General features: G+C 42.7%; 2 protein-coding genes across 6 annotated transcripts; one reads left to right on the forward strand and one right to left on the reverse strand.

Annotated features, from left to right (window-relative positions):
- Positions 1-1,308: 1,308 nt before the first annotated feature.
- Positions 1,309-17,516, reverse strand: LOC308581485 (uncharacterized protein). The gene is made up of 12 exons (XM_081183895.1): positions 17,410-17,516; positions 12,553-15,216; positions 11,082-11,401; positions 10,927-10,988; positions 10,637-10,700; positions 9,899-10,008; positions 7,110-7,184; positions 5,928-6,024; positions 5,506-5,609; positions 4,280-4,343; positions 2,719-2,777; positions 1,309-1,335 (listed from the first exon to the last, which is right to left on the reverse strand). The coding sequence occupies exons 2-11, from the start codon at positions 15,188-15,190 to the stop codon at positions 2,775-2,777; spliced, it is 3,537 nt and encodes a 1,178-aa protein (XP_081040021.1). The 5' UTR covers positions 15,191-15,216; positions 17,410-17,516; the 3' UTR covers positions 1,309-1,335; positions 2,719-2,774.
- Positions 17,487-26,161, forward strand: LOC308582193 (uncharacterized protein). 5 transcript variants are annotated; one of them, XM_081185113.1, is made up of 4 exons: positions 17,487-17,596; positions 19,713-20,247; positions 22,638-22,882; positions 25,157-26,161. In XM_081185113.1, exons 3-4 carry the CDS (start codon positions 22,699-22,701, stop codon positions 26,020-26,022), a joined length of 1,050 nt encoding a protein of 349 aa, XP_081041239.1. In that variant the 5' UTR covers positions 17,487-17,596; positions 19,713-20,247; positions 22,638-22,698; the 3' UTR covers positions 26,023-26,161. The 5 variants fall into 5 exon arrangements, with proteins under 5 accessions (XP_081041239.1, XP_081041241.1, XP_081041242.1 ...); XM_081185115.1 differs by lacking the exon at positions 22,638-22,882; XM_081185116.1 differs by lacking the exons at positions 17,487-17,596; positions 19,713-20,247; positions 22,638-22,882 and adding an exon at positions 19,371-19,478.
- Positions 26,162-26,905: the final 744 nt, after the last annotated feature.

Genomic DNA, 26,905 nt, shown 5'->3' on the forward strand with positions numbered 1-26,905 from the left:
GATGGCCCTTTGAAGAAGATCTGCTGAAATATGCAGCAAACTGGCAACAATCTGGATTTCCGTTTCACTGGGGATGAGTGCAAACTCAGAGGATTCTTTCTAGATGGTCATGTATACAAAGAGAGAGGAATATATGAAATGAGGACATTATTTACACCAAAATTTCAATCCTTAAGACATCCAAGAACACAGACAGCACTGTGCAATGTAGTCATTTCACAGGGTGTCAGTATTCCTAAAACTCTTAAGATCTTCCTTAGTTTTGGATTAGGTTACCTAAATCATCACCATCTCTTGCAAATGCCTAACTGGAGATTAGAACACATTGGGTCTTTTTTGAGCATTCATTCCAGTTTGTCTGTGGGGTGGTTAGATGACAATAAGCATCTGTCTTGATTGCAGGCATTATGTATCTTCCTGTGTGTCAGGTGCTGTTGCGGTTGCTCGAGAATAACCAGGCAGGACTCCAACCTGTCTTTTACGGGCTTTATTTTGGTGCAAACTATTTACAGTGAAGAATGTCGTAAGTTCATGTCTGGCTCAATCGCTAGCAGAATCCGGGAGTGGTCTGTTTTTGTACCTCCCCCAACATAAAAGTTTCGTCACCCCCAGCCTTTTCCGCCCCTCCCTGCGCCTCAAACTACTGCGCATGATGGGTGATGGCAGGGGTGTGCTTCCCCCCTCTCAGGCTTGCTTAGGCTCGGTGTTAAGGCTCTTACTAGCATCCTCTGGTCCTTGCGCCTCTTCTCCACTAGAGGTGGGGCTTTCCTTCTCACTGGAAAAGGAACTGCTTTGCAAGATTTTCGGAGGCTCCCTGTAACACAACTGCCCGTCTATCTCTCGCCTCTGAGCAAGCCGATGGCAGTTCCCTGACACTGTGGTTAACAATTATTTAATCCCACATTTTCAGTACATTTCCTCGTCAGTTTCCTAACTGCAAAAAGTCTGTTTCTTATTTTTAAAAAAAGTGGGCTTGTTGCACTAGAGCCCTTTAATGCACGTTTAACTGTGCAAACCTAAGGTTTGGGTTAGCTCTAGAATCCCCCTGCTGCCACACACAAAATACTGGCTGTTCAGAGGCACCCTAAATGGAAAAAAATGTCCCCGGGCCATTTCCACTGGGCTCAGGTGGTATTGCTAATGACACCTTGAATTTGCAAAGATGCAACATACCTCACAGGATGTAAAACAGATGTTTCCCAACTGCAGTATGCCAGAGAGCACTGCCCAGATGGAGTTCAGCTGGTCACTGGAGAGACCTATCATCTGGAGAGCCTTAATCAAGACCAGAAAATCGTGATCATCCCGCTTTCCTGGAAGCTCACACACTCGGCCCTTGAGAATCAAGACAAGTTCGCATAGTTAGGAATGAACTTGCACTGGGAATACTTAAGCTTCCTGCTAGGAAGCCCATAAACTCTGGATTTTTGTGAATGAAGGGCTATTTTCAAAATACATGAGAGGTTAGACCTGGGTTGCCAACATATTCTACAATGAGAACTAGGCCCATTGAAGGGTTTCCAAGTCCACTTAACTCTAGCCCAGGCAGCAGAATTTGTTCTCATGTAATGAGCACCTCAGGGACGCGGGTGGTGCTGTGGGTTAAACCACAGAGCCTAGGACTTGCCGATCAGAAAGTCGGCAGTTTGAATCCCCACGACGGGGTGAGCTCCCGTTGCTCGGTCCCAGCTCCTGCCAACCTAGCAGTTCGAAAGCACGTAAAAGTGCAAGTAGATAAATAGGTACCTCTCTGGCGGGAAGGTAAATGGCGTTTCCGTGTGCTGCTCTGGTTCGCCAGAAGCGGCTTAGTCATGCTGGCCACATGACCCGGAAGCTGTACACCGGCTCCCTCAGCCAATAAAGCGAGATGACCACTGTAACCCCAGAGTCGGCCACAACTGCACCTAATGGTCAGGTTCCCTTTACCTTTACTTAATGAGCACCTCACATTTAGTCGCCTTCCACACAAGTAAGGCACCAATGGCAGAGACCTATTCATCCACCTGGGAAGGGATGTTGGAACAACAATGTCTTCAGTTGTTTCCAGAAAGTGCAAGAGTGGGAGCAGCCACCCTAAAGCCCTGCTTCAAGTTACTTCAGAGCTTTGGAGCTCTTTGGAACATGAGGAAGAGGTTCTCCCACTGGCTGCAGTGACCTACTGGGTGTATAAGTGGCATATTGTAGACTGGGTACACAACTATTCCACATCCTTCCTCTTCTGGTCTATTAAAGCTTCTGCATGCTGAAAGTGCTAAAAACTGCCTTCTTTTGGATGCCATTCCACAGCCAGGGTTATGTAGGTATAGAGTGAATTTCTTGGGGGAGTTGCTTTGGTTTGTTACTTTTGTATGCATTTTGTTTCAGCTGCCCTGTGATCCTCGGATGAAAGGCCGTATGGAAATTTTTAAAAACAACAACAAGAATACGCTATTACTTCCGCAAGCCCTCGGAAAGAGGCAGGTAAAATGAAATTGCGTCGATATTAATGGGTCAGCCTGCCCATGAGATATATGGGTCATTTATTTTAGTTCAGAGTGCAAGATTTCTTTTTCAAGTCCTGTAATTTCACCCCCTGTAAAACCTTTTAAATCCTTATAAAAGGGTTAGCCCTGCAGAATTGGGGAGTGGGGAAAATACATCCGAGTCAAGCTATTTCTGTAAAGCAAGGCAAGCACTGCTGTGGCTCAGCTGAGTGTCTAAAACCATCTATTTACTTGCCTGGTTTAGATAAAAGTAAGTCTCTGCCTCTTGCAGGTAAAGTTCCTCTTTTTGTCCTACTGGAAGACCACACAGCAGCTCATAAAACACATGAAAGCTCCTTTCACCTCGGCCCTAAAAAACAAAGAGGAGGTAGCCCTCGCAGATCCACACCATGGGAGGAATTTAACATTCTGCTATTGCAATTGTTAGGTCATCTCAGGCTTTTTCACTTGCCAAACAGAACAATCCTCCTCCCCCTCCCCCCTGCACTTTTTTTTGGAGGTTCTTCTGACTCCAATGAGTCAATATCAGGGGGTGCACAAGGAGAGGGGCGGAAGCCCCATTGCCCTAGTTATTAGGACTTAAGTTGAATCCCACCCCATACATTTAAAGCACATCCAACACACATTTAAAGCATGTGGCTCAGCCCTGAAGAGTCCTGGGAACAGCAGATTTCCCTTCTTGGAGGACCAGTCCCTAGACAGGGAACCAAGCAGAGGGCTTTCTCAGTAGTGGCGCCCACCCTGTGGAACGCCCTCCTATCAGATGTCAAGGAAATAAACAACTATCTGACTTTGAGAAGGCAACCCTGTTTAGGGATTTTTTTAATGTTTGATGTTTTATCGTGTTTTTCTAACATTCTGTTGGGAGCCACCCAGAGTGGCTGGGGAAACCCAGTCAGATGGGCAGGGTATAAATAAATTATTATTATTATTATTGTTACCGCCACCTTAACAAACTACAGTTCTCAGGATTCTTTAGGGCAGGCATAGGCAAACTCAGTCCTCCAGAAGTTTTGTGACTACAATTCCCATCATCCCTGACCACTGGTCCTGTTAGCTAGGGATTATGGGAGTTGTAGGCCCAAAACATCTGGAGGGCGTGTTTGCCTATGCCTGCTTTAGAGAGAGTCATGGCTGTGCTATCAGTGGATAGTGTGGATCAGCATCGTTCTCTTTAACAGGAATATACTACTTGGGAGAAAAAAAGTTGCTGACTGCCAGCAGTTTTCTGAGATTTTAAAAAGAACAGTACAGATGGTGGACACAGTGATTGTAGGATACTACTGACTGATGTCTAACTTCACTGATAATCCATGTTTATAGACCTCCTCCCCCCTCCAATTTGCCATGTTCAAGCTTCAGAATTTGCAAGGTGATTCTGTAGACTAGTTACCTTCCCACATGGAGGTGCAGCTTTTGCTCAAGAGGATGTGACTTCCCACATCATGTGTAGGTGGTATCATAATCATCACCATTAACACCCCAGAGTGGATCACAGCCATTTAAAATACAACAATTGCAGTCACAAGAATAGGGCGGGTCCTAAAAATTTACATCTCAAGGTATCAAAGGCCAGGGTAAAGGAGAAATATCAAAAGCATCTACAAACAACTAGCACAAACTCAGATCTCCACAAATCCTGTCCCCCATCCCTTTCCCTTTTACCCAAAAAACTCTTCCCTATGTGGGTTTGCAGGTCACACATGGAAGCGAGATTACTTAATATAGAACAGTGCATCTCATGCACACAGGTAATTTATCGGCCATCTGACATGCGAGAACACTTTTGTCCTTACCTGAAAAACAACTCTGGACTTCTCCAAAAGGTACTGAGAGATGGACGTTCCCACCATAAATCCGCTATGAGGAAGAGATTTCTGTAAGACGAGTCGTTTTATTTTCTGCCCTGACTATAGACTTTATGGAATGGGAGGTTTTGTTCAATAATACAAGGCAATTTTTTGAACACTCGCCATTGAAGAAATAAGGCATTCAGAAGTTTAGTAGCATTCTTAAAACACAGGCTCCTGCTCCCCAAACTAATGGTGATTTGTGGAAAACACTGAAATCTCATGGACAAGTATCTGAGGGAGGTCTTTTGATTCAAATAAATGCTGGGGAATACTGACAACTGGCGTCTGAATACTTGGAATTTCAAAGCTGTGGGAGTTTAGAACTCCCTATTCTACAGCAACCAAACCAGCTGACTCTCAAATCCCTCTAAGTGTTTGAAATGCACAGTGAGACCCGGTCAATGAAAGCATGACATACAAATTAAAGCACATGGTAGTTTTTATGTGAGAAAAACTAAAGATGAATCTGTTGTTACTGCACCAGTCTCTTTTACATAATAAATTAAGAAGTACTTTCATCTCCCAAGAGGCACCAGCTTGTAGACCAGAGCTGATTTGCACACTATTTCTTAACAGATTTATAATAAGTCAGAAATGGTGAACATCTGGCCCTCCTGTTGTTGTATTCCAACTCCCATCAACCCCAGCCAGAACATCCAAAGGTCAGGGATGATGGGAACCAGAGTCCAGCATCGTCTGGAGGGCCAATAGTTTTGCCGTTCCCGAGGTAAGCCATTTCAGCTCCATTCCTCCTGCTGCTGGAAGGGAACCTGTCTCCTTGCCCTTGCTCTGGGTGGAGCCCAAGAGAACCAATCTCTCATTGGAAACGATTCCGAGAACAGCCTCTCATGTGACAGAGGAGGCTGTGCTCAAGACTCCTTGGTGCGTCCGTACGGTTCTTAAGAGCAGACAATCATTCCTCAATCAGCAAAGAGAAGCTGACTGGAATCCCTTGGAATCCATCCCAAGCATGTGAACATGAGCCAACAGGAATCACTGATAAGGCTATATCCTCCATTAACACATCCACTAGCTTTACACGTTCAGTAAGTTTTTTAAAAATACATTGTTCCTAATAAAGTTATTACCTTACTGTTGATTTTGCATCCCCCACTATCTATGCTTTTTCTGTTTCAAACAGAAATATTAATTTCTTTTTTTTAACTCACTGTCTTAGGTGGACATGCAAGAACTTTCCAAAGCGGCTGGAGTTGTCATTTAAGATGGTCTTTGCATTTCCAAAACTTTCCAAGATGGGTAACACATCAGATGGCTGTAAGGACAAGGACAATATTAATATTAAAGATGCTGCCTTTTTTTTTTAATCAATCAATAACATTACATTACTTTTAGTACAATCTTATGGGTCCCATTGAGCTCAATGGTGGTTATTCCCAGGGTAAGCAGATATAAAATTCTAATTAATTCATTATCTTTTTAAATGTATTTGTATGGAAGATTTCATTAAGATTTATTTTCAGACCAAGCATTTAGTATTCGAGCTGCAACATGCACTAATTGTGCTCAATGGCAACCTAACTTCTGAACATCTTATTGTCACTAAAGAAATGTTAAATAATAGTACACATACTTGCTTTATCCCATGGCTTTCTTGCCTTTGGTATAGCCTGGACAAATAGAGGATGATCGCTTTGGCAGTTTCAGTCTTTCCCGAGCCACTGTGTCCACTGGAAAACATTAAAAAGGAGGGAGGTGTAATGCAAAGATCGCCACTGTTATTTAAGTTGCTGGATCACATTCTCCACCAGTGCAGTTTATCAACAGTTGAACTGGTGGGGTTTTTCCCTTTTCTTTCTTGAAAAAAAAAAATCCAATTAAGATCTCATTGTCCATTGCTTATTATAAACAGCAACAAAGACGAAGATAATTTGTCAGCCAAAAAGGGAAGAAAAACAAAACACAACTTTTATGGCAATATAACCAGTCTGAAAAGACTGCTGGAAGCTCAAGAGAAACCTCAATGGTGTTAATGGCCACCCAAATCAATAGGTTTGATCATAAGGGGCAAGTAGTCCATAAAATAAAGCCATGCTGAAAACCAACTATGGCAGATTCCCACCACCACCACGCACCAAGGTTCCCACATACTGTCCCAACATGAGATGCCTATTTGGAAGATTGGTATGATGCTCCTAAACACACCAAATGCTGGCAAGTCATATCCAAAGCACTAATTCCTCCCCTCCTGTCCCAATGAAAGAATGTGCTGGATCAGGCTTCCTCAACCTTGGCCCTCCAGATGTTTTGAGACTACAATTCCCATCATCCCTGACCACTAGTCCTGCTAGCTAGGGATCATGGGAGCTGTAGGCCAACAACATCTGGAGGGCTGAGGTTGAGGAAGCCTGTGCTAGTCAAGCAGGTGGCTTGTCTATTGGCCCTCTGTATTACATGGCTGCAGATTAGCTGTAGAAGCAGCAGAATCCTGAAGAGAAATCTCAACACCACAATATTTCTACTCAGAAGTAAGTTCCACTGAATTCAATTGCTTACTTCCAGGAAAGCACCCAACAAAAATGGCCTGAATAGTGCCCCTAATGGTGGCACTATAATGGTGTGCTCTGATGGTGTTTCCTGCTTGGCAGGGGGTTGGACTTGATGGCCCTTGTGGTCTCTTCCAACTCTATGATTCTATGATTCTATGATTCTAATGACACTTGGGCCCCTTTTGCATCAGTGCAGAAGAAGCAATAGGGAGATGGAGAATAAATCTCAGACAATCTTAGGAAAGTTGCCTTTATCTCTCTCTTACCTGAGGACAATGCACTGCTCTTTCTCTGAGCTCTGAGAGAAGGCATATGCCATTTCTGTGATGGCAAATATATGTCTGCAAGGGGACCAAAAGAAATGGGGGGGGGGGGAGAGAGAGAGAGAGAGAGAGAGAAAGAAGAAAACCCATGTTATTACTCAGCCAGTTTTTAGTTATTACTAAATTCCAGTTGCATCAAAATTAGTTCAGGCTTATTTGTACAGAGATTGACACAACACCTTATCAACAGCTACTTTTTGTACTTTTTGTACAAACACATTGAAATATTTAGGCAGCAGAGCTGGCAGAACGGTAAGGTAAGGGAGGACAGGAAATTCCTGAGGCAGAAGTGGCCACATTGGGTTGCAGATGTTTGGGGGGGGGGGAGAAACCAAAGCAGCTTATTCCAATAAATGCAAGATTTCTGTAGAACTTAATTGTGCTTAACTTTCTCTGGATTGTTGTATCCGAGAACTGTCAAAAATTATACCAAGGGCCACAGCTTGCCCACCTGTAACCTAACAGAACCAAACTGTAACCTAACAGAAGCAAACTGTGCAGATGCTGTGGCTCAGAGCCATTAAGTCTAGGGTTGAGAGTGCTTGAGCCATGGAAAGTTTTAGTTAGAGAATGAAATTGGGAGAGAGGTTGGGAGAAGAAGAAGATGAAGAAGAAGGAGGAGGAGGAGGAGTAGTTTGGATTTGATATCCTGCTTTATCACTACCCTAAGGAGTCTCAAAGCGGCTAACATTCTCCTTTCCCCTCCTCCCCCACAACAAACACTCTGTGATGTGAGTGGGGCTGAGAGACTTCAAAGAAGTGTGACTAGCCCAAGGTCACCCAGCAGCTGCATGTGGAGGAGTGGAGACGTGAACCCGGTTCACCAGATTATGAGTCCACCACTCTTAACCACTACACCACACTGGCTTGAGTATCCTGGCGATAAACATTAGATTTAGTGGAATGCACGCCAGGAGGCTTAAAAACTTCCCCACATTATACTTAGTCCTCCACAAGGTATTGTAATAAAGTACTTTGGTTGGCAGGAAACCCCAAAGCTGAGCACTTTGGCATAATACAGCCATGTGAGATAAGAAGGTATTTAAAACTGGAGTGATCAGAATATTAATAGCAAAATGAGTCTCATACAGATTTTGTTGTTGTTGTTCTATGGTTTAAGCCAGTCTCAGATCAAAGCATTATACTGGCATCTGAACAGGTGGATTTTTCTAGTTCTTAGCTGCAACCCTTCACTAACACCAACCCTGCATGGCAGACCTTTAAGACTGTAATAGCCAGCCTCAAATTAAATCAGCAGCACACTTACATACAGTATTACTTTCCATAAGCAATAAGAAACCATGATTTTTTCTATTTTTGGTTTGAAACCAGAGATTACTTAAAAGTTGCCTACCATAGAGGGTTATTGTGAAAAACTGTTTCATTATTTTTTAAAAAATCTCCCCAATGGGAAATATATAAGTCAGGCCCTGTTGATTTAATATGAGTCTGGCCATTACAATTTTAAAACCTGTCTGCCTTACAGCAATGTTGTTGTGAAGGGATAAATAAAGGAGTTGCATCTAAAAATTAATCAAGTTCTTAAAGACTCTTTTTACTGTTAATGGAAATTATTCCAGTTCAAGGCACTACAATCTTAAAGCCTGTCTATGACACAGGGCTATTGAATAGAGGCTGCTTTTTGCTGTGGATCTCTGGACACCCTCTAGTTTGTGATTTTACCAACACAAACAAACAACTGTATACTCTTTGAAAATGAGGCTGACCATTACTATCTCAAAGTCAACCTAGTTTACAGTAACCTACTAAATATATTGGGTGTTGGGAATCTTTTTGTCTTTTGTTTTATTTCTGTGTAAACTGCAACCCTGCAAGGCAAGCACACAGTGTTGTGAAAACAATCAATTCCACTTTCTTTCCCCTGATTGAATTAAGGAATGGGAGAGACTACCCTTCATAGGATCATTAGGGCATAGGAGAAAAAGCCACAGCTGGCTAGAGAAGCTGCTCAGGTGCAAAGGTCAGCACCCAAACACCTTATTTTCAGTAATTTCCGCTTTTGCCAAGTATTTACAAATTAGAGTATTTATGGAGTGTCGATGAAATATCTTTAAAAAACCAACAACATGCTGGCATTTAAAGTCAGCTTGGCAAGGATAACTTGTCCTAGTCCAACTTTTTGTAAGGCGTGTGTTAAATTGATCACTCAGGCTTTCCATTATGGAGTCATGTGTTCAGAAAGTGCTTTAAAAAGGGGGAGGACATCAGCTTTATTTCAAAATAATATCAGTATTCTATGATAAAAACCCTATCATGAGCATTGCTAAACATGATCAAAGGTTTGGGTGGGAATTTAAACCCACAATGGGTTAGCAGCACTTTGTAAAGTTCTTTGCTTCTAGAACACTCTTATTGTGTGCAACCTGCTTCCCTGGGACAAAAACTCCAACCCTATGACAAAAAACAGTAATTTGTTGCCTAAGCCCCAGAAATCAAAAACAAATACATAAACAAATTACATTGCAGATCTGAGTGAGATGATGAACGTTGTGTGTGTGTGTGTGTGTGAGCAAGCATATATAAAATCCAATAGCAACATTGTCACTGAAATGAGTGAAAGAATTGTGCCATATTCCTAAATTCCAAAGAGAGGCACAATCACTTTGGCCAAGTGAAATGAGTCCAAGATTGCAAATGAAAGCCAGGATTTTGTATGCAGCATGAATAAGATTATCGGAATAAGGCAAGGAGAAAACACAATGAGGACATACGGTGCATTTCTGGAGAGCAGGCCATTCTGGTACTGGATCACCACATCTTCTGAAAAAAGGCTGAGTGGCTTGAAAGGATTGATACAGATCAAGATATGCCCAATGTAGGTCTAGGAAGAAGCACAGCATTGCCTTGGCTTTACTTATCCTCAAAAGCAGGGCAGGAATTTCAAACCCAAGTCCCCTCCCTTTACTCTTGTAAAGACCAGGGGTGGAGAATCTCCAGACTGCAGACCTAACATGGCCCTCCAGGCCTCCCCAACTGGCTCATGAGGCCATTTTCATCCACCTGCCACACACCCAACATCAAACAGCTCATAGTTCTTCCTTTATCAAGCAAGGCTCACTCCCACCTGCCTGCCAGCTCTCGTTGCAATTATGAAGGGTTGTTTGAAAGCCCCATGGTTTGGTTTGCAACCATTAGGGCTTCAACGGGAAGCATTCCCTGGTCTTACTGCGATGTCAGGTGAGAGAGAGGTAGCCAGCTCTGCCCACCTGCCTAGGTTGGCCCACCAGCAGAGGGAGAGATAAAAACGTGGCTCTCTGGCCGAAAAATGTTCCCAACCCCTGTTCTACACTAAGAAAATGGCACTGTTATATTCAGTCACAAAGGGTTCCATTGCGGATTCTTCCCCATGTGGGAAATCAGTGTCTCCCACCCATCCTCAACATTCTTACACACAAGCACTTACTTCTTATGACAATCAATTAGAGAGATTAAGAAAGTAATATCCATACATAAATAAAGTTGCGATGGAATCTCTGTTTCAGGCACAGCAGCACAGAGCTTTCGCTGACTTCCCTGGGTGGGGGGGGGGAGAAATATTATATTTGAGGGTTTTGATTTGATAACATACCTATTTTTCTACCCCCCAAAACAAAATCCGGCAGTTAATTTGAAGAAATGTTTACTACTGATGTTGGAAGTAAATCAATACATAACTACACTCTGAATCCTGGATTGGACCCTGATGATACTGGGTTTCATCATACACTTCTATCAGAAAAACACCTTGTACCATACTTACTCCAACCTGGAAAGGTCCTCCACTTTTTCAAATTCCATGTAGCAATCCTCATCTTTATACATCTGGAAGGTATATGACAATGGCATTTCAAAGAGATACATAACATCAGTTCAGCCACATCCCACACGATGATCTCTAGCACAGAATGCACCAACCTGCTTTTGCATCATGTCCATCTCAAGGACATCTTCAGTGACATCTTCTGCCTCCCACCTTCCCTGCAATGCTTTTTTTGACCTAAGAGACTTGGCCAGATCCTGCTCTTTATATAAAGTCCACTTGCTTAAGTTCTCAATGGTGAACCGTGGGAGCAGCGTTTCAGAATTCAGCCAAGCGGTAGGGTCACATGTAAAAGGCTGATGCTGAGTCCAGTGCACTTGTTCCATGGTTTCTGGCATGCTCCTCTGGGTGAGGTCTGCCTTGTCATCTTCCCCCAAGCTGGAAGGTACAGAGTCTTGTAACACCCTTCCTTCAACTTAGAAAAAAAGAGAGCAGGTTACATGTTACATCAACCGTTTCTAGTTGTATTTGAAGGTATCCAAGTCTGAAGTTTGCAAATGAACACTTCACTCTTATTCAAGGAACCAGATGTTGCTTTCCTCTTGGATCAAGGGCACATCATTACAGGAACATCACAGTAATAATAATAACTTTAATAACTTTATTATTTATACCACACCCATCTGGCTAGGTTTCCCCAGCCACTCTGGACAGCTCCCAACAGAACACTAAAAACAGAATAAAACTTCAAATATTAAAAACTTCACTAATGTATACTAATGAAAACCAAAACACTGTTTTGACCCACCATTCCCCCTCAAGAATTTCAGCTCAACAGAAAAAGCCTACTGGATGGGATTTCAAAATGGCAGCATGGCAAAGAGCAATATTTATCTCCTGAGGTAGTGTGGTAACAGCTCTTAACTCACCTAGAGTTAAAAAAAAACACAGAAGAACATTCAAAATCATTATTACAAATGCCCAGAGGATTTCTCCCCATTTTTTCATTGTCTGGTTTTAGGAAATGAGAGAAATGGGGGGGGGGGGATATATAGCGTAAGGCTGGGTAAGGGAGAACTAATGGCGCATTTCCTGGCTTACAAACTGAAGTTATAGAATAGACATGGTCATTGACTGGGAAAAGGTACTGCAGGAAAGCTGAGAGGAAGGTACATGGAGGACTATATTTGGGGGAAATGGAGCATAATTAAAGACCTGCCTTTTTCTTTTTCTTAAGAGTCTTTATTATGTGGCATAAGCAACTTAATGGTTTTTTTGGCGCTGTGGTCTAAACCACAGAGCCTAGGGCTTGCCAATCAGAAGGTCAGCAATTCGAATCCCCGCGACAGGGTGAGCTCCCCCTGTTTGGTCCCAGCTCCTGCCAACCTAGCAGTTTGAAAGCACATCAAAGTGCAAATAGATAAATAGGTACTGCTCTGGCGGGAAGGTAAACGGCGTTTCCGTGCGCTGCTCTGGTTTGCCAGAAGAGGCTTAGTCATGCTGGCCACATGACCTGGAAGCTGTATGCTGGCTCCCTTGGCCAGTAAAGCAAGATGAGCACCGTAACTTGACCCAACGGTCAGGGGTCCCTTTACCTTACTTTAGGATTAGCTTGATTTTACGTACCTGGTATAGATACATCAGCTCGAGAACTGCAAGGAAGCACTTGACTATTCCTTTGGCCATTTGGCTTAGAATATTCATGTTGCAATTTAGCATCTGGCTGGACAGATATTACTGTTTTCCTGCTTGGCTGGTCACATGACTGCAGCTGTGGTCCACTACAGTCAATTTCAAGAGAAGCATTTTTGGACTTCACCAACTGATGAACCCTGGGGAACACAATGGCAAACTTGGCATCCGTGATACTGCTCTTCTCTTCCTCAGACTGTCCACTGAGATTCATCAGCAGAGGTTTTAAGTTGTCTTCATTACAGGGGAAATTCCTTGAAGACCTTGCCCCTTCTTCCAGTTCTTTGTTCACAACTGTATCTTCATCTCCGGTTTGATCACATTCTAACAAGGAACAGGAAGACCCTTTTTTACACAAGTGTTTCTTCATTTGCTCCCCTGTTGAGTCATGGAAAGGCCTGCTACATCGCTTGGCCAGCCCAACAGTGCCAACAATCCGGATGGCCATTCTTCTCCTGAATCCAAATGATTTGTTGCTCCTCTTCTTCTTGCCAAACTTCTTGAAGAGCCATCCAGAGAGGCCAACTGCACGTGCCACGCGTAAGAAGCGCTCTTTCAAGCTTGCTTTTTTGGGAGGCTTATGGCTAAGCCAATGGGTCACTTTCTTAAACGCTGAAAGGGTTTGTAGAGATTTGGATTTCGTTTGCTTAGAAGAGATTGTGCCTTTTCCGGCAGCATCTTCAACAGTTTGTTCCTCCACTAGCTCCTCTTCCTCTCTTGTCTCCAGGACCTGATTTGAAGCCATTTTGACATTTCCAGTTACTTTTCCAATTTTCTTTTTCTTCTCAACAGAAAGCTTTCCAGTGTTAACGTTTGAGCTTGAAGCAGTAGAGAGACTTGATTCTTTAATCTCCTTGGCTCTAGAAACCATTTTGTCATTTTTTTTGGTACTCTTTTTTGGATGAATGCTTCCAGCCTTCTTCAAATCAGAGCCAACTTCTGCTGCCTTAGGACAAAGCTTGCTGCCACTTGCCAATAGTTTGGCTTTAGCATCCTTATGCCTGCTTTTTAGGCTTAGCAGAATTTTGGATTGTGAAGTCAGATGGCTATATCTCTTTTCGAGCAAGGCCACTGCATCTACTCTTGAACTTGCATCTCGGCTTGTTTGCTCTTCTAAATGCATGCCTTGTTTGGATGGATCAATCTTACCACGATATTCACTTTTGTGCTTTATTACTTGTAGTGAGGAGGTGGTGGTTTTGCCACTGACATTCATGTTCTCTTCCGTCTGCTGGTTCTCTTGAGGATTTTTGTTCAAGCCAAACTTGAGGAGCTTTGATCTTTTCTTGTTTGCAAAGCTGCTCATCTCACTTTCCTCCTCTTCACTTCCAGGTATACTCTGCTCATAATCAGAGGCTTCTTTGCCACTCCCTTTTTCTGAAAGATTTTCATGCTCCCCATCATTGCTCTCTTCCTCTGTAGGGCTACTACTGCAATTGTCTGAGTCACCACTTTGCTCATCATTATCACTTGCTGTAACTTTTCTTGCCACATATCTTTTATCACTCCCTTTTATTTTCTCATCTATCTCAGAGTGACTCTCTTCATTCTCAGCCTCTTGTCTCGCTGCTATGATCTCTGACTTTCCTTCACTTTCACTGGCTGTTTCCTGAAGTTCTTGACAGTCACTAGTTTTGCCTGCAGGTTGATCTTCCCCAATAGTGGGTAACACTTTCTTAGAACAGTGCTCTTCATTATCATCTTCCAAAGAGTTCTGTCTACGCTCTCTGACTTTGAACTTGTCCTTTCCAGTCTCTTTATCTCCCATTCTTTGGTTCAAACTGTATTTATCTTGGGAGTTTGAAGATGATGATGATGAACCTTCTGAATCCACAAGATTTGCATTGGAAAGTATTCTAGCTGACTTCCTAGTATGTGTCTTCTTGTGCCCTCCACTTTTTTCTCTGGTAGTCTTACCACTAGCCTTATAGTGAGGCTTCCTCTTATAATGTTCCTTGCTTTCAGTATGACTTCTCTGGTATGACTCTTGCTTCTTCCAAGGGGAACCTTGTTCATTTTCTATTGTGAGGGACTCAGTATCAGCAATATTCTTTCTCTTGCTTGGTTGCTTCTTACGTTTCCTTTTCAAGTTGTGTTTCTCATTGTCTTCAGTGTCCTTTGATTCACAGCTTTTCGCGCTGGCATTGTGCCATTGTCCTGAAATCTGATCATCTTGCCTCATGACCCTTCTTCCGTTCTTCTCTCCCTTGCACATTAACTGCTCCTCATGTCTTCTATGAGAATGACATTCTCTGACCTTGGAACTTCTCTTCTCTATTCCTTCTTTCTTGAAGCTACTCTTCCTTCCTTCCTTCAGCCTTATCACCTCTCCCTTGCCCTTTGCTGGGCCCTGCACGGAGACAACAGGAACCCCATCCTCATCAGAGGATGAATCTTCAGAATTAGTTCTCTCATTGCTCTTTCTTTTCTTCAGCCTTCTGTCCTGGTTCTTTGATTCGTCAACATGCTTTTTCTTTTTTCGAGAAACATGTGTTGTTATTTCCTGGCTGCCATGCTCAGCTTTCTGTTCTCTGGATGTTTTGCGTTCTGCTTTAGACCGAGAAGGTGCCATTCTTCCTATATACGTAAGCACACAATCTATTAAGAGGAAAGATGTCATATTCTATGTGCAATGAAAGTGCAAGTAAATTTTTTTTTTAATCCACAAATCACCTGCAGAAGGGGTGGCCGATTTCTTATTATCTGGATTTCTTATTCTCTATTATCCAATCGTCTAAGACCTGAAACTGTATTTTGTCACACCCCTTTGCTGATGTGGGCAGCTTGATAGCAAAACTGATGTCACATAGCAGTAAGGACACCACAATTATGGAACTGCTCAGTCATGCCTATGGCATCACAAACAAAACTGACATGGAAATGTTACACTAAAGTATAGAACTTCTCTCACACATGCCCAGTGGTACCTTGGTTCTCAAACGCTTTGGTACTCAAACAACTTGGAACCCAAACACTGCAAACCCAGAAGTGTTCCGGTTTGCGAACTTTTTTCAGAAGCTGAACGTGCTCCGTTTTGAGTGTTATGCTTCTGATTTGAGTGCCATGCTTCCGTTTTGAGTGTTACACTGAGGTCTGTTTGTTTTTGCTATTTATTTTGTTTCTGCGGCTCTTTTTTTGTTTGTTTTTGTGACTGTGTGGAACCCAGTTCAGCTACTGATTGATTGTGTGACTGAAGTACATTGTTTACTGCTTTCATTTTATGGATCAGTGGTCTCGTTAGATAGCAAAATTCATGTTAAGTTGCTGTTTCAGGGGTTGTTTTTAAAAGTCTGGAACAGATTAATCCATTTTGCATTACTTTCTATGGGAAAGCGTACCTTGGTTTTGGAATGCTTTGGTTTTGGAACAGAATTCCGGAACAGCTTAAGTTTGAGAATCAAGGTACCACTGTATTTCCCTTCCAGGTGAAGCTGCATACAAAACTTTTGCCACTCTTTGTTTGGGGGTGGGGGGCTTTCATCTCCATAAATACTTCAACTTACCTTGAACTCCATGGGGGATGGACAATCAGGCTGCAAATGTGGTAAAATCAGAGATGGCTAAGCTGTGGCCCTCCTGATGTTGCTGGACTCCACCTCAGATCAGCCACAGCCAGCATGGCCAATGTTTCTGGATGGTGAGAGTTGTAGTCTAACATCTGGAAGGCCACAGCTTAGCCACCTCTGATTTTACCACATTTACAGCCTGATTATCCACCCCTGTAATAAGTAAATAAGAAAGACAAAACTTTGCACACCTCTGCTCAGCCCACATTGAGAAAAGTGTGATGGCATCCAAAAATGCAGTTTCTGTTCTTGTTAAATAAGGCATACAATACAAATTGGGCACATAAACTCCACCATGTGCCTTAATTTATATACCATGCATTGTGGGATATATTTACATCACCGTGCAAATATATTTCAAACAATTAAGGGAATTTGAGACTCACTTGGTTTGACTGATACAGAAAAATAGACCTCTATACTCCCATAGCTTTGAAATTAGTATTTAGACACAAATTTCCAGTAGACCATTGTCAACTACTTCTCATGTGGTTTAAGTGTTCTCCACAAATCACTGTTAGTTTGGGAAGCAAAAAATGTCTATGAAGATAAGAGGAATACTGGAAAGTACTATTTGTGTTCCAAACTCATAGAAGCACTATTGTGCACTCAGCATAACAAAATATCAGGTTCTGTTCCAGCATGCCAGATATGAGGAAGCCTATTAAGGATTGTTAGGAATAGAAGAATTTATATCAGAAAACGTTTAATGGATAGAATTTATACTGATTTATTATTTATCGAGTAATTTGTTTCATTTCACCCTTTTTATGTGGAAAAGGCAGTGGCCTCAAGAATTATTTGTAGGAAAAATTAAATTAAGAAACAAAAAAAGAGAAGGAGGAACTTGAGCTCCAAAGAAAACAGGACTGCAATACGTTGGCTTTTGAGTCCAATGAAAATTTTCACTTGTTATATGAGTGAAATTCTGCAATATAACATGTTACCTAGACTGAATACTAAGGCTTTAATCTTGTCTGAATGAGTGCAGTGCAAATCTTCTAAAAACACTTGCCTATGTTAATCTTATGTTAATGTAACTTGGTCCAATAAAATACATTATTTTGTTTTGCATCCTTTACAGCAATTATGTGGGCTCTGAATATAAAGCAACTTTCAATATTTTAGAGGCGCCACTTTAAGAATACTTTTTCAAGTTTCCATTTCAAAGTCAGCCAATTTGTTTACATTTTCAGTTTAGTCTAAATGTCCTTATCCAACTTACCAGTCTCCTCCCTCTCAATTCCAACAATGGGATTAGCAGTGATGAGATCAGAAGTCAGCGTTCTGTGCAGCCTAATACTTTAATAAGCGTGTTCCTTTCTTCTTCAACAGCCTGTAGAAGCCCTTCTTGATATTTCCAGTACATCCACTTTCATAGTAAACTTAGGTTCAGCCAGGATACGTATGCCGTGAGGGAAGAGGGAGTATGAAGGAAAGATGGCATCAATAATTCAAGATTCCGAATGGCATGGCCGAACTTTTCAACCAATGATGGCAGCAGATGGTTAGCAGTGGCACTGGGAAAACCGAGACAACGGTCTTTGCCTGAGTAAAGCATGTGCTAGAGTCAAACACAATAGCAAAACATGAAGCTCTGAAAGACACATGTATTACTTACTGGGACTGAAGTGTAAATCAGTGTAACTACAATACAAGCTTGTAGATTGCAGATAAAGTGAAATCCTCAGAAAACAGGAGACAGAAGAAAGGAAGGCTAGAAAGCAAAAAATAAAAAAAATCATGTGATCCATTACTATTGCAAACAAGGGCCATTCAAATGGATAAAAAGATCCAATCAGAGTGAGTCCAGCTGGTAATTAATTAGCAAAAGAACCTGAAGCACTTGTGGAGGTACAAATTCAATCATTTTCTTTCTGTTCAGTCTGATAGTGTCAAATCTACATATGAATTCCAAGATAACATTATTAGTCTGGGGCATTGTTTGTTAAAGTTGTCAGTTGAAGTATAGGGACCTTAATGCATTTTTTAAAAATAGAGAAATGTTTTTGTTCCAGCTGTTACTGCTGTATTGGGCATTCCAGATTAGGGGGAGGGAAGCTTCAACAATTTTACCAGTAGCATAAAAACAAATAATTTAGCAGTGCTATAAATACAACAAATTTATTATGGCATAAACTTTTATGGACACTAGACTATGGCATGGCAAACGTACAAGTCCTTAAAGCTACCATAAAGCTTTTTTCTGGTTTTGCTGCAAGAGATTAGCATGGCTTTCTCTCTGGAAATCAATAGGAAGATGTGAACACTGGTCCCCAAAATTAAAATATTGTGTCCCTGCTAAATAGATGAGTCTTACTGCCTAGGTACGGGGCACTACAGGAGATATTACTCCCCTTGTTTATGCTTAAAGCAACAGTATAAAAAAATGTTGTGCATTGTAGTCTTTCTGGCAGATTATACAATGGGAGCATTTGTATAATACAAATAGCTAACTGGCTGAGAAAATATTACAAAGTAGACCAATTTACAAAGTAGACCAATATTACAAAGTAGACCAATCCTGTGGAAGGAGGCCTTGCTGTTTCAGGCCCTACCAGGAAGCATGAGACTCTTCTCTCTCCTCATGCTTGCTTACTAAGAGGATTCTGAATCCTGCACAGACGTTCAGAGTGACATTTTATTTATTCTGGTTTATAAACAGGACAGATAGCTAAATCCTGAGTGGAAAAGCAAATTCAAAACAAAATGTTGCTCTTTCCCTCTTGGCCTTTCCATTTGGAGAACTGAAAAGATTCAATAGAGTAGAAAGTTCTGTGCCTTGGGGCAAAGTTTCCCCCTCAAATAGGTATGATTCTGTTTCTTTGTACTAGAATATTCCAGATAGTGGCCCCTTTTTAGAGGTAACCATGCCATGCCTGTGTCCAGTAAGTAAAGTTCATAGGGCCAAGTTGTCAAGGTCTTTTTTTCAGGAGCTAGCTCCTTTCTCAAAGTAACTTGCCTACTTGCTAGGGGGAGGGAAAAGGGGTAAATAGGAAATAACCTCAGGCGGAGCGAACTTTTGTTTTTAAAAAAGGACAAGCAGGATAGCCACCACCCCTCCCCAAAACCATCATTAGGCTCATTAAGATAAGGCTTCCATACGCAGGAACTACTTTACGCATGTTGGGTGGGGCCTGTATTTCTGCCCAACAAGGTTCCTTAGCCAACCTCCGTTTAGAGGGAATCTTTAAAAGAGAAAGAAAAAAGCAAGATTGCCACTTGCATTTTACCTGCCGTCCCTTTCCAGTCAGGAGAGGTGGGATCCAACAACGGGTAGCTGAGAAGAAACAGGTTAGTTCACCATCTCCTTTGTTTGTTTGTTTGCATGTCCCGCTATATTTAAAGCTAATTCGTCCGAAATAATAAATCCCCCTCCTTCCTTTTCCCGTGGGCCAAATTATTGATGTGGCCCGGCGGTATATATTTTTTCCAATTCCCATCCCTTTTCGATTTGAAGGGGTGTGTGCACTTTGAAGGGGCAGCTGGCATGTGAAGGTTGCAATTATGTACTCCTTTACCTGGGAGTAACAAGCCCCATTGAACTCAGCGGGCCTTGGCTTCCTCTCCACCACCCGAGTCATCTTCATCTGGAACCGAATCTGGAAATATTACCTTGCACACCCTTTTACGCATTCACTAGAAGTGGGGTTGGCGGCGGGTGTGCCTTAGTTGAAGACATCGCCTTACTGCGGTTTTACAAGCACTAAAGTTCGAAGTTGTGCAGGATCTGGCTGCGGCAATCGCTGCTGTCCAGCCAGATTTGTCATCCGTGTTAGACTGGTGGGCGCAGGAAGGGGCAGAAGAGGGAGAGCCAAGGCGTCGCCTTTTAGCAAAGCGCCCCCTTGAAGAGGAGCTTCTCTATAGGGGAGACAGTGGGGAGTAGGCGTAGGGCTTTTGGTCCACCTCGTCCGACCACGGAAAAGACGCACAACACATAACAATCCTCCCCGGCATGTTGCGATTCTCCATCTTTTGAGGATCTCCTGAAAGAGCCATGCTTTATTATGGTTTTTATATGCGTTGGATGCCGATGGGGAAAAAAACCCAGATGGGACGGAGTGTACTAAAAATTAAATAATAATAATAATTAATACAGCTAACAGAGCAGGAACTAGAACGGCTTTATACCGCCGCCGTCATAGTAAGGGGTTGCTTTTAAGGTCGCCGCTTTTCTAACCCGTTTGGAGGTTTGGGTTTCCCCATCCACGCTGTGTAGGAAAGCTGCTTAGCAAAATTTTAGGTTGTCCCCCCCCCCCCCCGCTTATCGGGGGTTTCGCGCCTCGTACGCGCCGCCTTCAGATAAGATAAAAAGATTGGCTCCGCTTCGTTGCAAACCCTCTCGAGAGGCCTTCGGAGAGGCCTGGACTCCAGGTTCTATTTTATTCCTACCATTTAAAAATAAACAACCCCAAAAACCTAAACTAAAACACGAATGCGGTTTGCGCATTAAAAAAAACCAGACGAGTTTAAACTGGGCCCAACCACGCACTGTAAAAAAAAAAAGAACTTTCCACCCATTCTAAAGCAAACGTGGCAGCATTGGTCACGAGGCCAGAATGGAGACGGGCTTTTGCTTTCATTTACCAAGGCTCAATATCGGTAGATATGATTAACCCTCCACCGTTTTCTCACTGGGGTGGGGTGGGGGGGCAAGAGTGCACACGTCGCTCCCAACCTCCATACAATTCAATCGGAGGTCTGAAGGGGGACGGGGGTGTGGTTTCCACAGCGCCTTCTCGCTTTCTCCAGTGCAATGCCTGGGACCCACCTGCAAAAAGAGTGCGTGGACGTAAGGGGGGGAAAGAGAGGGGGGGTTGAGCAGCATCTCGCTCTTCCCTGCTAATAAGATATGATAAGGGGTTTTCCAAAGAGGCCAACAGCTGTTGAAAGCTAGGTTTAACCTTGAAGCGCCTGGGATGACCTTGAGCCAGTCGCATCCCAGCAACCAAGGTTTCTCAGCTTCAGTTTTTGGACAGAAGTATGATAAAAGGAAATCCTGGAACCTTTGCAAAACCCACGCAGCTCTAGGACTTTTTCTAACAGCGACACACAGTAGGGTCCTGGGTGTGTAAGGGCAGGTTCAAGTCGCTGTGGTTTCTTTTTACAGTTTTGGACACTCAGGCTAGGAGCAGTGCCGGATTTAAGTACTGTATAAGCTAAACAAGCTATAGCTTAGGGTCCCACTCTCTTGGGGGCACCCAAAAAATTTAAAGGGAAGAAAAACTGGTTGCACATTTCCAAAATGTAAGATAAAAAATAAAATAAAACCTACATACAGCAACAGTGTTTTGTGTTGTGTAGGCTCCTATGATGTAAGTAATGGGCTGCTAGTCTGCTCCCTAAAATATCACTGGTTTGCTCATTTCTATATATATTAACAGCTGTAAATTCTGTTAAACATATAAGATGTTTTAAATTGACTTTTAATATTGTTTTTAGTTCTGTAACCCACCCTGAGACCTTAGGATGAAGGGCAGGTGGTAAATAAGTAAATGATAAGGTTTAAGATCAGTGTTGAACAGTGTCCTAGCTAGAAAAGATTACTCAAAACTCTGTCAGACCCAATTTTTGGGGAGATGGGGATGGAAACAAGCTTCAGTGTATCCTCAGCAGCCCAGGAAAAGTAGAGCCCCGCCCCTAAAAGAAATAAGCAAAGGAGTATCTTTAAAAGAAAAAAAGAAAGGAGTATCTTTGGTACCTCAGTCGGTAGAGCATGAGACTCTTACTCTCAGGGGTGTGGGTTCGAGTCCCATGTTGGCCAAAAGATCCCTGCATTGCAGTGCATTGGACTAGATGACCCTTGGGGTCCCTTCCAACTCTACAATCCTATGATTCTAGCATCTGTAGGACGTGAGACACCTGACAAAACGCTCAGGCACTATTCCTCCCATACAGTGGTACCTCGGGTTAAGAACTTAATTCGTTCTGGAGGTCCGTTCTTAACTTGAAACTGTTCTTAAACTGAAGCACCACTTTAGCTAATGGGGCCTCCTGCTACCGCCGCACAATTTATGTTTTCATCCTGAAGCAAAGTTCTTAACCCGAGGTACTATTTCTGGGTTAGCGGAGTCTGTAACCTGAAGCGTATGTAACCCGAGGTACCACTGTTTTTGTGTGTGAGAAACCTGCCTGCTCCCCCACCCACCCCCACAAAAAATCCTGGAGCTATCCACAGCTTTAGGGTAACAATGCTACTATTTAAAAAGAAAGTAGGTTCTAGTCACTCGTTCCTCAAAGGAAACCTGAGGTGGGATGATAAAATATTCATGTCCAGGGAAAGCAAACCAAACCAATTAAGTAACACAGGTTGGAAAAAAGTCCTCCTTTAAATATTTCACTTGCTCTTTGTTGCCTAATTGTCAGCTGCTCTGCAAGGTTCAAGGGATTATCCTGTTGTTATGAGAGCCATGTCTCTCCTCTCTCTCTCACCCTCCCACCCACACAACACAGCCAAGGTCATGGGGCCGGCCATCTCAGCTGAAGTGTTGTTTTGCCTGCCGGTTAGGAGCTCATGTTGCACATTAAACTGCAATGCTCTGCTACTAGAGGAGTCATTTGCCTACAACACTTCTTCACTGATGTAATTAGAAGACAAAAGCCTGCAGCGCAGCTGTTCGAGTGGCTCGGTTGGGCTCTCTTCCGCCTCAAGAACATCAGCGCAAATAGTGTGAAAGGGGGATGGCACAGTGTCATAGGTAAATGCGCCCACTTCATAGGACAAGATTGCAGGAAATGGAAACGGGGATTGTGGTGGGTGGGGAGCGCACGGGAACTGCTTAGGTGCCTGAGAGCTTAGTCCTGAGAAGCAGAGCCAATTGAATTACTCCCAAACGGATAGGATTACGACTGCCATGGCCAAATCTAACAAAAGCACAATGCAAAGGTATCAAATCAGATCCTCTTCAGCCTGGGGCCTAATGTAACCTGGCACACAGACAAGGGGATGCGACAAGCAGCGGAGATATTTAATGCTTATTCTAGCACTAAACGCTGCAGCTTCCCATGGCAATGTGGGAGGACATCTTATCCAAAAGGAGTTTGGAAAACTTGCAATGGCCTCTTAATTGAGTTCTTTTTGGCGGCAGGAGGGGGGGGGGGCTTACCTAGCGACTGTAAACAGAAGTGGTGCATACCCACTATTTTACGATGCTCACTTCTGTTATGAAAGCTGTTGGCACCAGATAAAATTATGCATTCAGAAACAGTATTGCTACTGTAAACACACATTGGGTGGTGGAGGCTGGTCACTGTGGCGGAGCCTTCCCTCCTGAGAAGAATGTTAAAAAAAAAAAAAATCCCTCCCCAGCTTTCCTGTAGAATGTTTTTTTAAAAAAATCCCTCCCCAGTTTTCCTGTCAGACACATTTTGTACTTTCATTTTCACTCAGAGAAGCTCTTCAAACATTGTTCACTTTTTACGGATAATTTTATTCTTTCTCTTTTTGTAAACTGCTTTGATTTCTCTCTCTCTCTCTCTCCCCCCCCCCCCCGCGCGCCCAATCATGGTGTATAAATTGTAAAAAAATTAAGTTAATTAGTTCTCTGGCTAAATCAGGTCTCTGCAGCACTCAGCCACTGCTAATCCAAAAGTGTAGCTATGTTTTTAAAAAGTCCCCACGTACCACGTAACTGATATTGGAATTAAAGGGAAACTGATTTTATTTAAATGAAATTGATTTAAATCACTAGTCAGTAAGGCTTGATTAAATCATTTTTTATAGAAAGACTCATTCTTGCTGGTATAATATTAATATTAACAACAGATAAAGGTTTCATTTTGGAATAATAAATTTTCAGAGTAGTTTTTACAGTTATATGAACAATTACTGATTTGGTTATACTGTACTATTAGAAATACAAAGACAGGTAATTATGAAATTGTTTATATTTTGACTTTTCTGCTGTACTTTACTAAAACAATAGCATAGCATATGTATCCATGTTTGTTAACTGATGTGGTTAAATGTTGTTGTTTAAAAAAAACCAGACTGAGTTGAAGTTTAATATGAAAAACCTAAAACAAATCCTTATTTCCTGATGAATAGCCTTTGGACTATAATGTAACTTAAATGGAAAACTATCTTTAGAAAGGTGTTTCCTCCAAAAGCATTTTATTTTAAAAATCTGATTTATTTATTTTAAATCATTAATTTCTATCCACCCTGCTCAGAACGGTTTTCTTGAAAGCCACACCTCAAAACACATTCTTCTTAGCTATCTAGGAAGAATGTGTGTGGTTACTAATTTGAGCAGCTTGTTTTCAAATTAATATTTGTTGAGAGCAATGGTGGACAGTGTGTGTCTTTGTAATATCTATTTTCCACTTATTTTTGTGAATGGGTAAGAGGATTGGAAGGAGAAATGGTGGGTGTCTTCTGTGTGTGTTTTGCAACTTTCAACACTTGTGTGTTACTGGAACTGTAGGATTTGTGCTAAGTATGGAGGTTTTGCATTCCTGTAAGTCAATTATCGGTTTAGTTAGGTCCTAAGTATTTGTACAACTACAATGCCTAAGTATCCACAGAATCTTTGCAAAGGCAAGATGGGGAGAAAACCAGAACTGGTCATGCCCCTGTGACCTCACTGGCCACACCTCCATGACTCCAGCCACCACTAACACTCAGTAGTCAAGACTTGCCAGCTGCAGCTTTGGCAAGTGGTCAGGTCACATAAATAGTACACCGTGGGTTTGTGAACAGTTATGAGCAACTGTCCAAGTTACTGACATCAGAGTGCTTATGACATCGGGAAGCCTGATCCCTCTTGTCCCAACTGCTATTGCTGTAATGGCTTAGGCCAAGAAGCTTGTTTGAGACTGGTGAGATCTAGAATGCGTGTGGTTGCCTGGCAACGCTACAGCTATTCCTTGCAGGTCAATTTGAGACTCCATTTTATCACCCCCTTATTAAATTGCACGCCAGAAAGTTCTTTCACTTATTTTCCCCCCTGTCTCGCTCTTTGAAATCACAGATCCTTACATGGAAACGGGAGCCATTCCAGGGGAGGAAGCCGTGTGCCCAAGTGATGTAAGAGGGCCCAAATCCAGCCGGGAGAAGTTTCTTCAAGCGTGGTATGAAAAACGAAAACCCCAGACACACCCCACCGTGTCGTCACAAGTGTCAGGGTGTGGGTCACCAGCTTGTGCTCCAAGCCAGGAGAATTGGACAAGGGACACATCCTTGTCACATGCCTTTTTCTACCTGATGGTGGTGCCTCCCCCTCAGGCGCAATTGTACGCAAGTAGCCGGATGGCGGCACAGTGCCCCCGCCAAAGAGACTTGCATCATGCGGCCCAAGAGCTGGAGCCGGAAGCAAATCCCGAAGAGGAATTCCTGCAGATCTGCGCTTCAGATTTGCTGCTCAAGTCTGCAGAGAGGAAGAGGCCACGGCTGCTGCCGCCAAACCGCAAGATGCACGTGGAGGTGTTGAAGAGGCAGGACTCGCCCCCACTGCAAGAGTGCCAAAGAAGTCCTGTCCCCCTGGAGTACAGCCATCTGCTCGATGCCATAGAGATGACTAATCTGGCAGACCTCCCAGAGGTGGAATCTTTCTATCGAAGTTTCATTCTCGGGCAGAAACGGAAAGGATCTTCCAGGAAGGATGGGCAGCTTCGCCCACAGGCGGAGTGTCGGCTGCCGCCCAGGGCCACAGAAGCAGCTTCCTGCCAACAGGGTGCCAAAAGAACCGCCAGGATGAGATGCACACAAAACCGGAAGCTGAGCCTAAAGAGGAGTGCTCCCCTATCTGAGCTCACGGTGGTGACCAAACGGTCTGTGGACTCTTCTCAAAACGGCCACCTTCCGCCAAAGAAAAGGTATACCCAAGGCTTCTTCTAGGGACACATGCTGCAATATTGGCAGTGCACTAGGAGCAGCCGGTCGGTACACAGGGTTTTTAAATTGGGGAGGGTTTTCCTTCTCCTTATATATATGTATATATATTTATATATTTTAGCATAGTCCCTAACTGAGGTATTTAATAAAGTAAGTTAATTTTGTACTTTTCAAATAAACTCTTTTTAACGTTTGTATATTTACTTCCTGGTGCCTTTTCGTCATTTTCGCCTCTCCACACTTACTAAAGAGCAAGTTCTTGGTGGTTCGTGCTGCTATTCCCATTTTTACAAAATGGGAACTGATAAATCATCTTCCCAAGATTTTCTTAGTCCCCTGCCTGCAGAATCTAAACCTAGCTCTAGTCTCCCTAGCAGTACTATACAGGCCCCTTCATCAGTTATTATAATTCTTCGTATATGGAGGAAGAATTTTTTTAAAAATAAGATTCATTTGATTACAAGGCATTTTTTACCTTGCCCTGTAGCAAAGCAAATTGTTTGTAGGTTTAGTAAGGATAATTTTTGTCATTATCACACACTTCATTCTCTGGGTGTTATACTGTGTTTTTGATTGGTGCATAGAATCAAACCTAAATTAATATGATCTGTTACCTTTGAAAGGTTAGGATACAGTTGGGATTCTGCCTTTGGACTAGTGAATTGGACTAGATTGAGAGAATTGGTAAAATCCCCTGGAAAGCAACCTAGAAAGGCATTAGGCAATTACGCTGAAAGGCTGAGTGGTCTATAATAACCCCTTCCAGGTGAGATTTGTCTGCCTTTCACAGAATGTGGGGAACTCGTGGCTTATAGAACAAGTTTCATGTGACCACGGAAAGCACTACAAGCATCTAAGTGAAGAGGGTCACTTCCCGTGCTGCAGT

Source organism: Podarcis bocagei (assembly GCF_964188305.1).
Source record: "Podarcis bocagei genome assembly, chromosome: 2".
NCBI classification, from domain to species: Eukaryota; Metazoa; Chordata; class Lepidosauria; order Squamata; family Lacertidae; genus Podarcis; species Podarcis bocagei.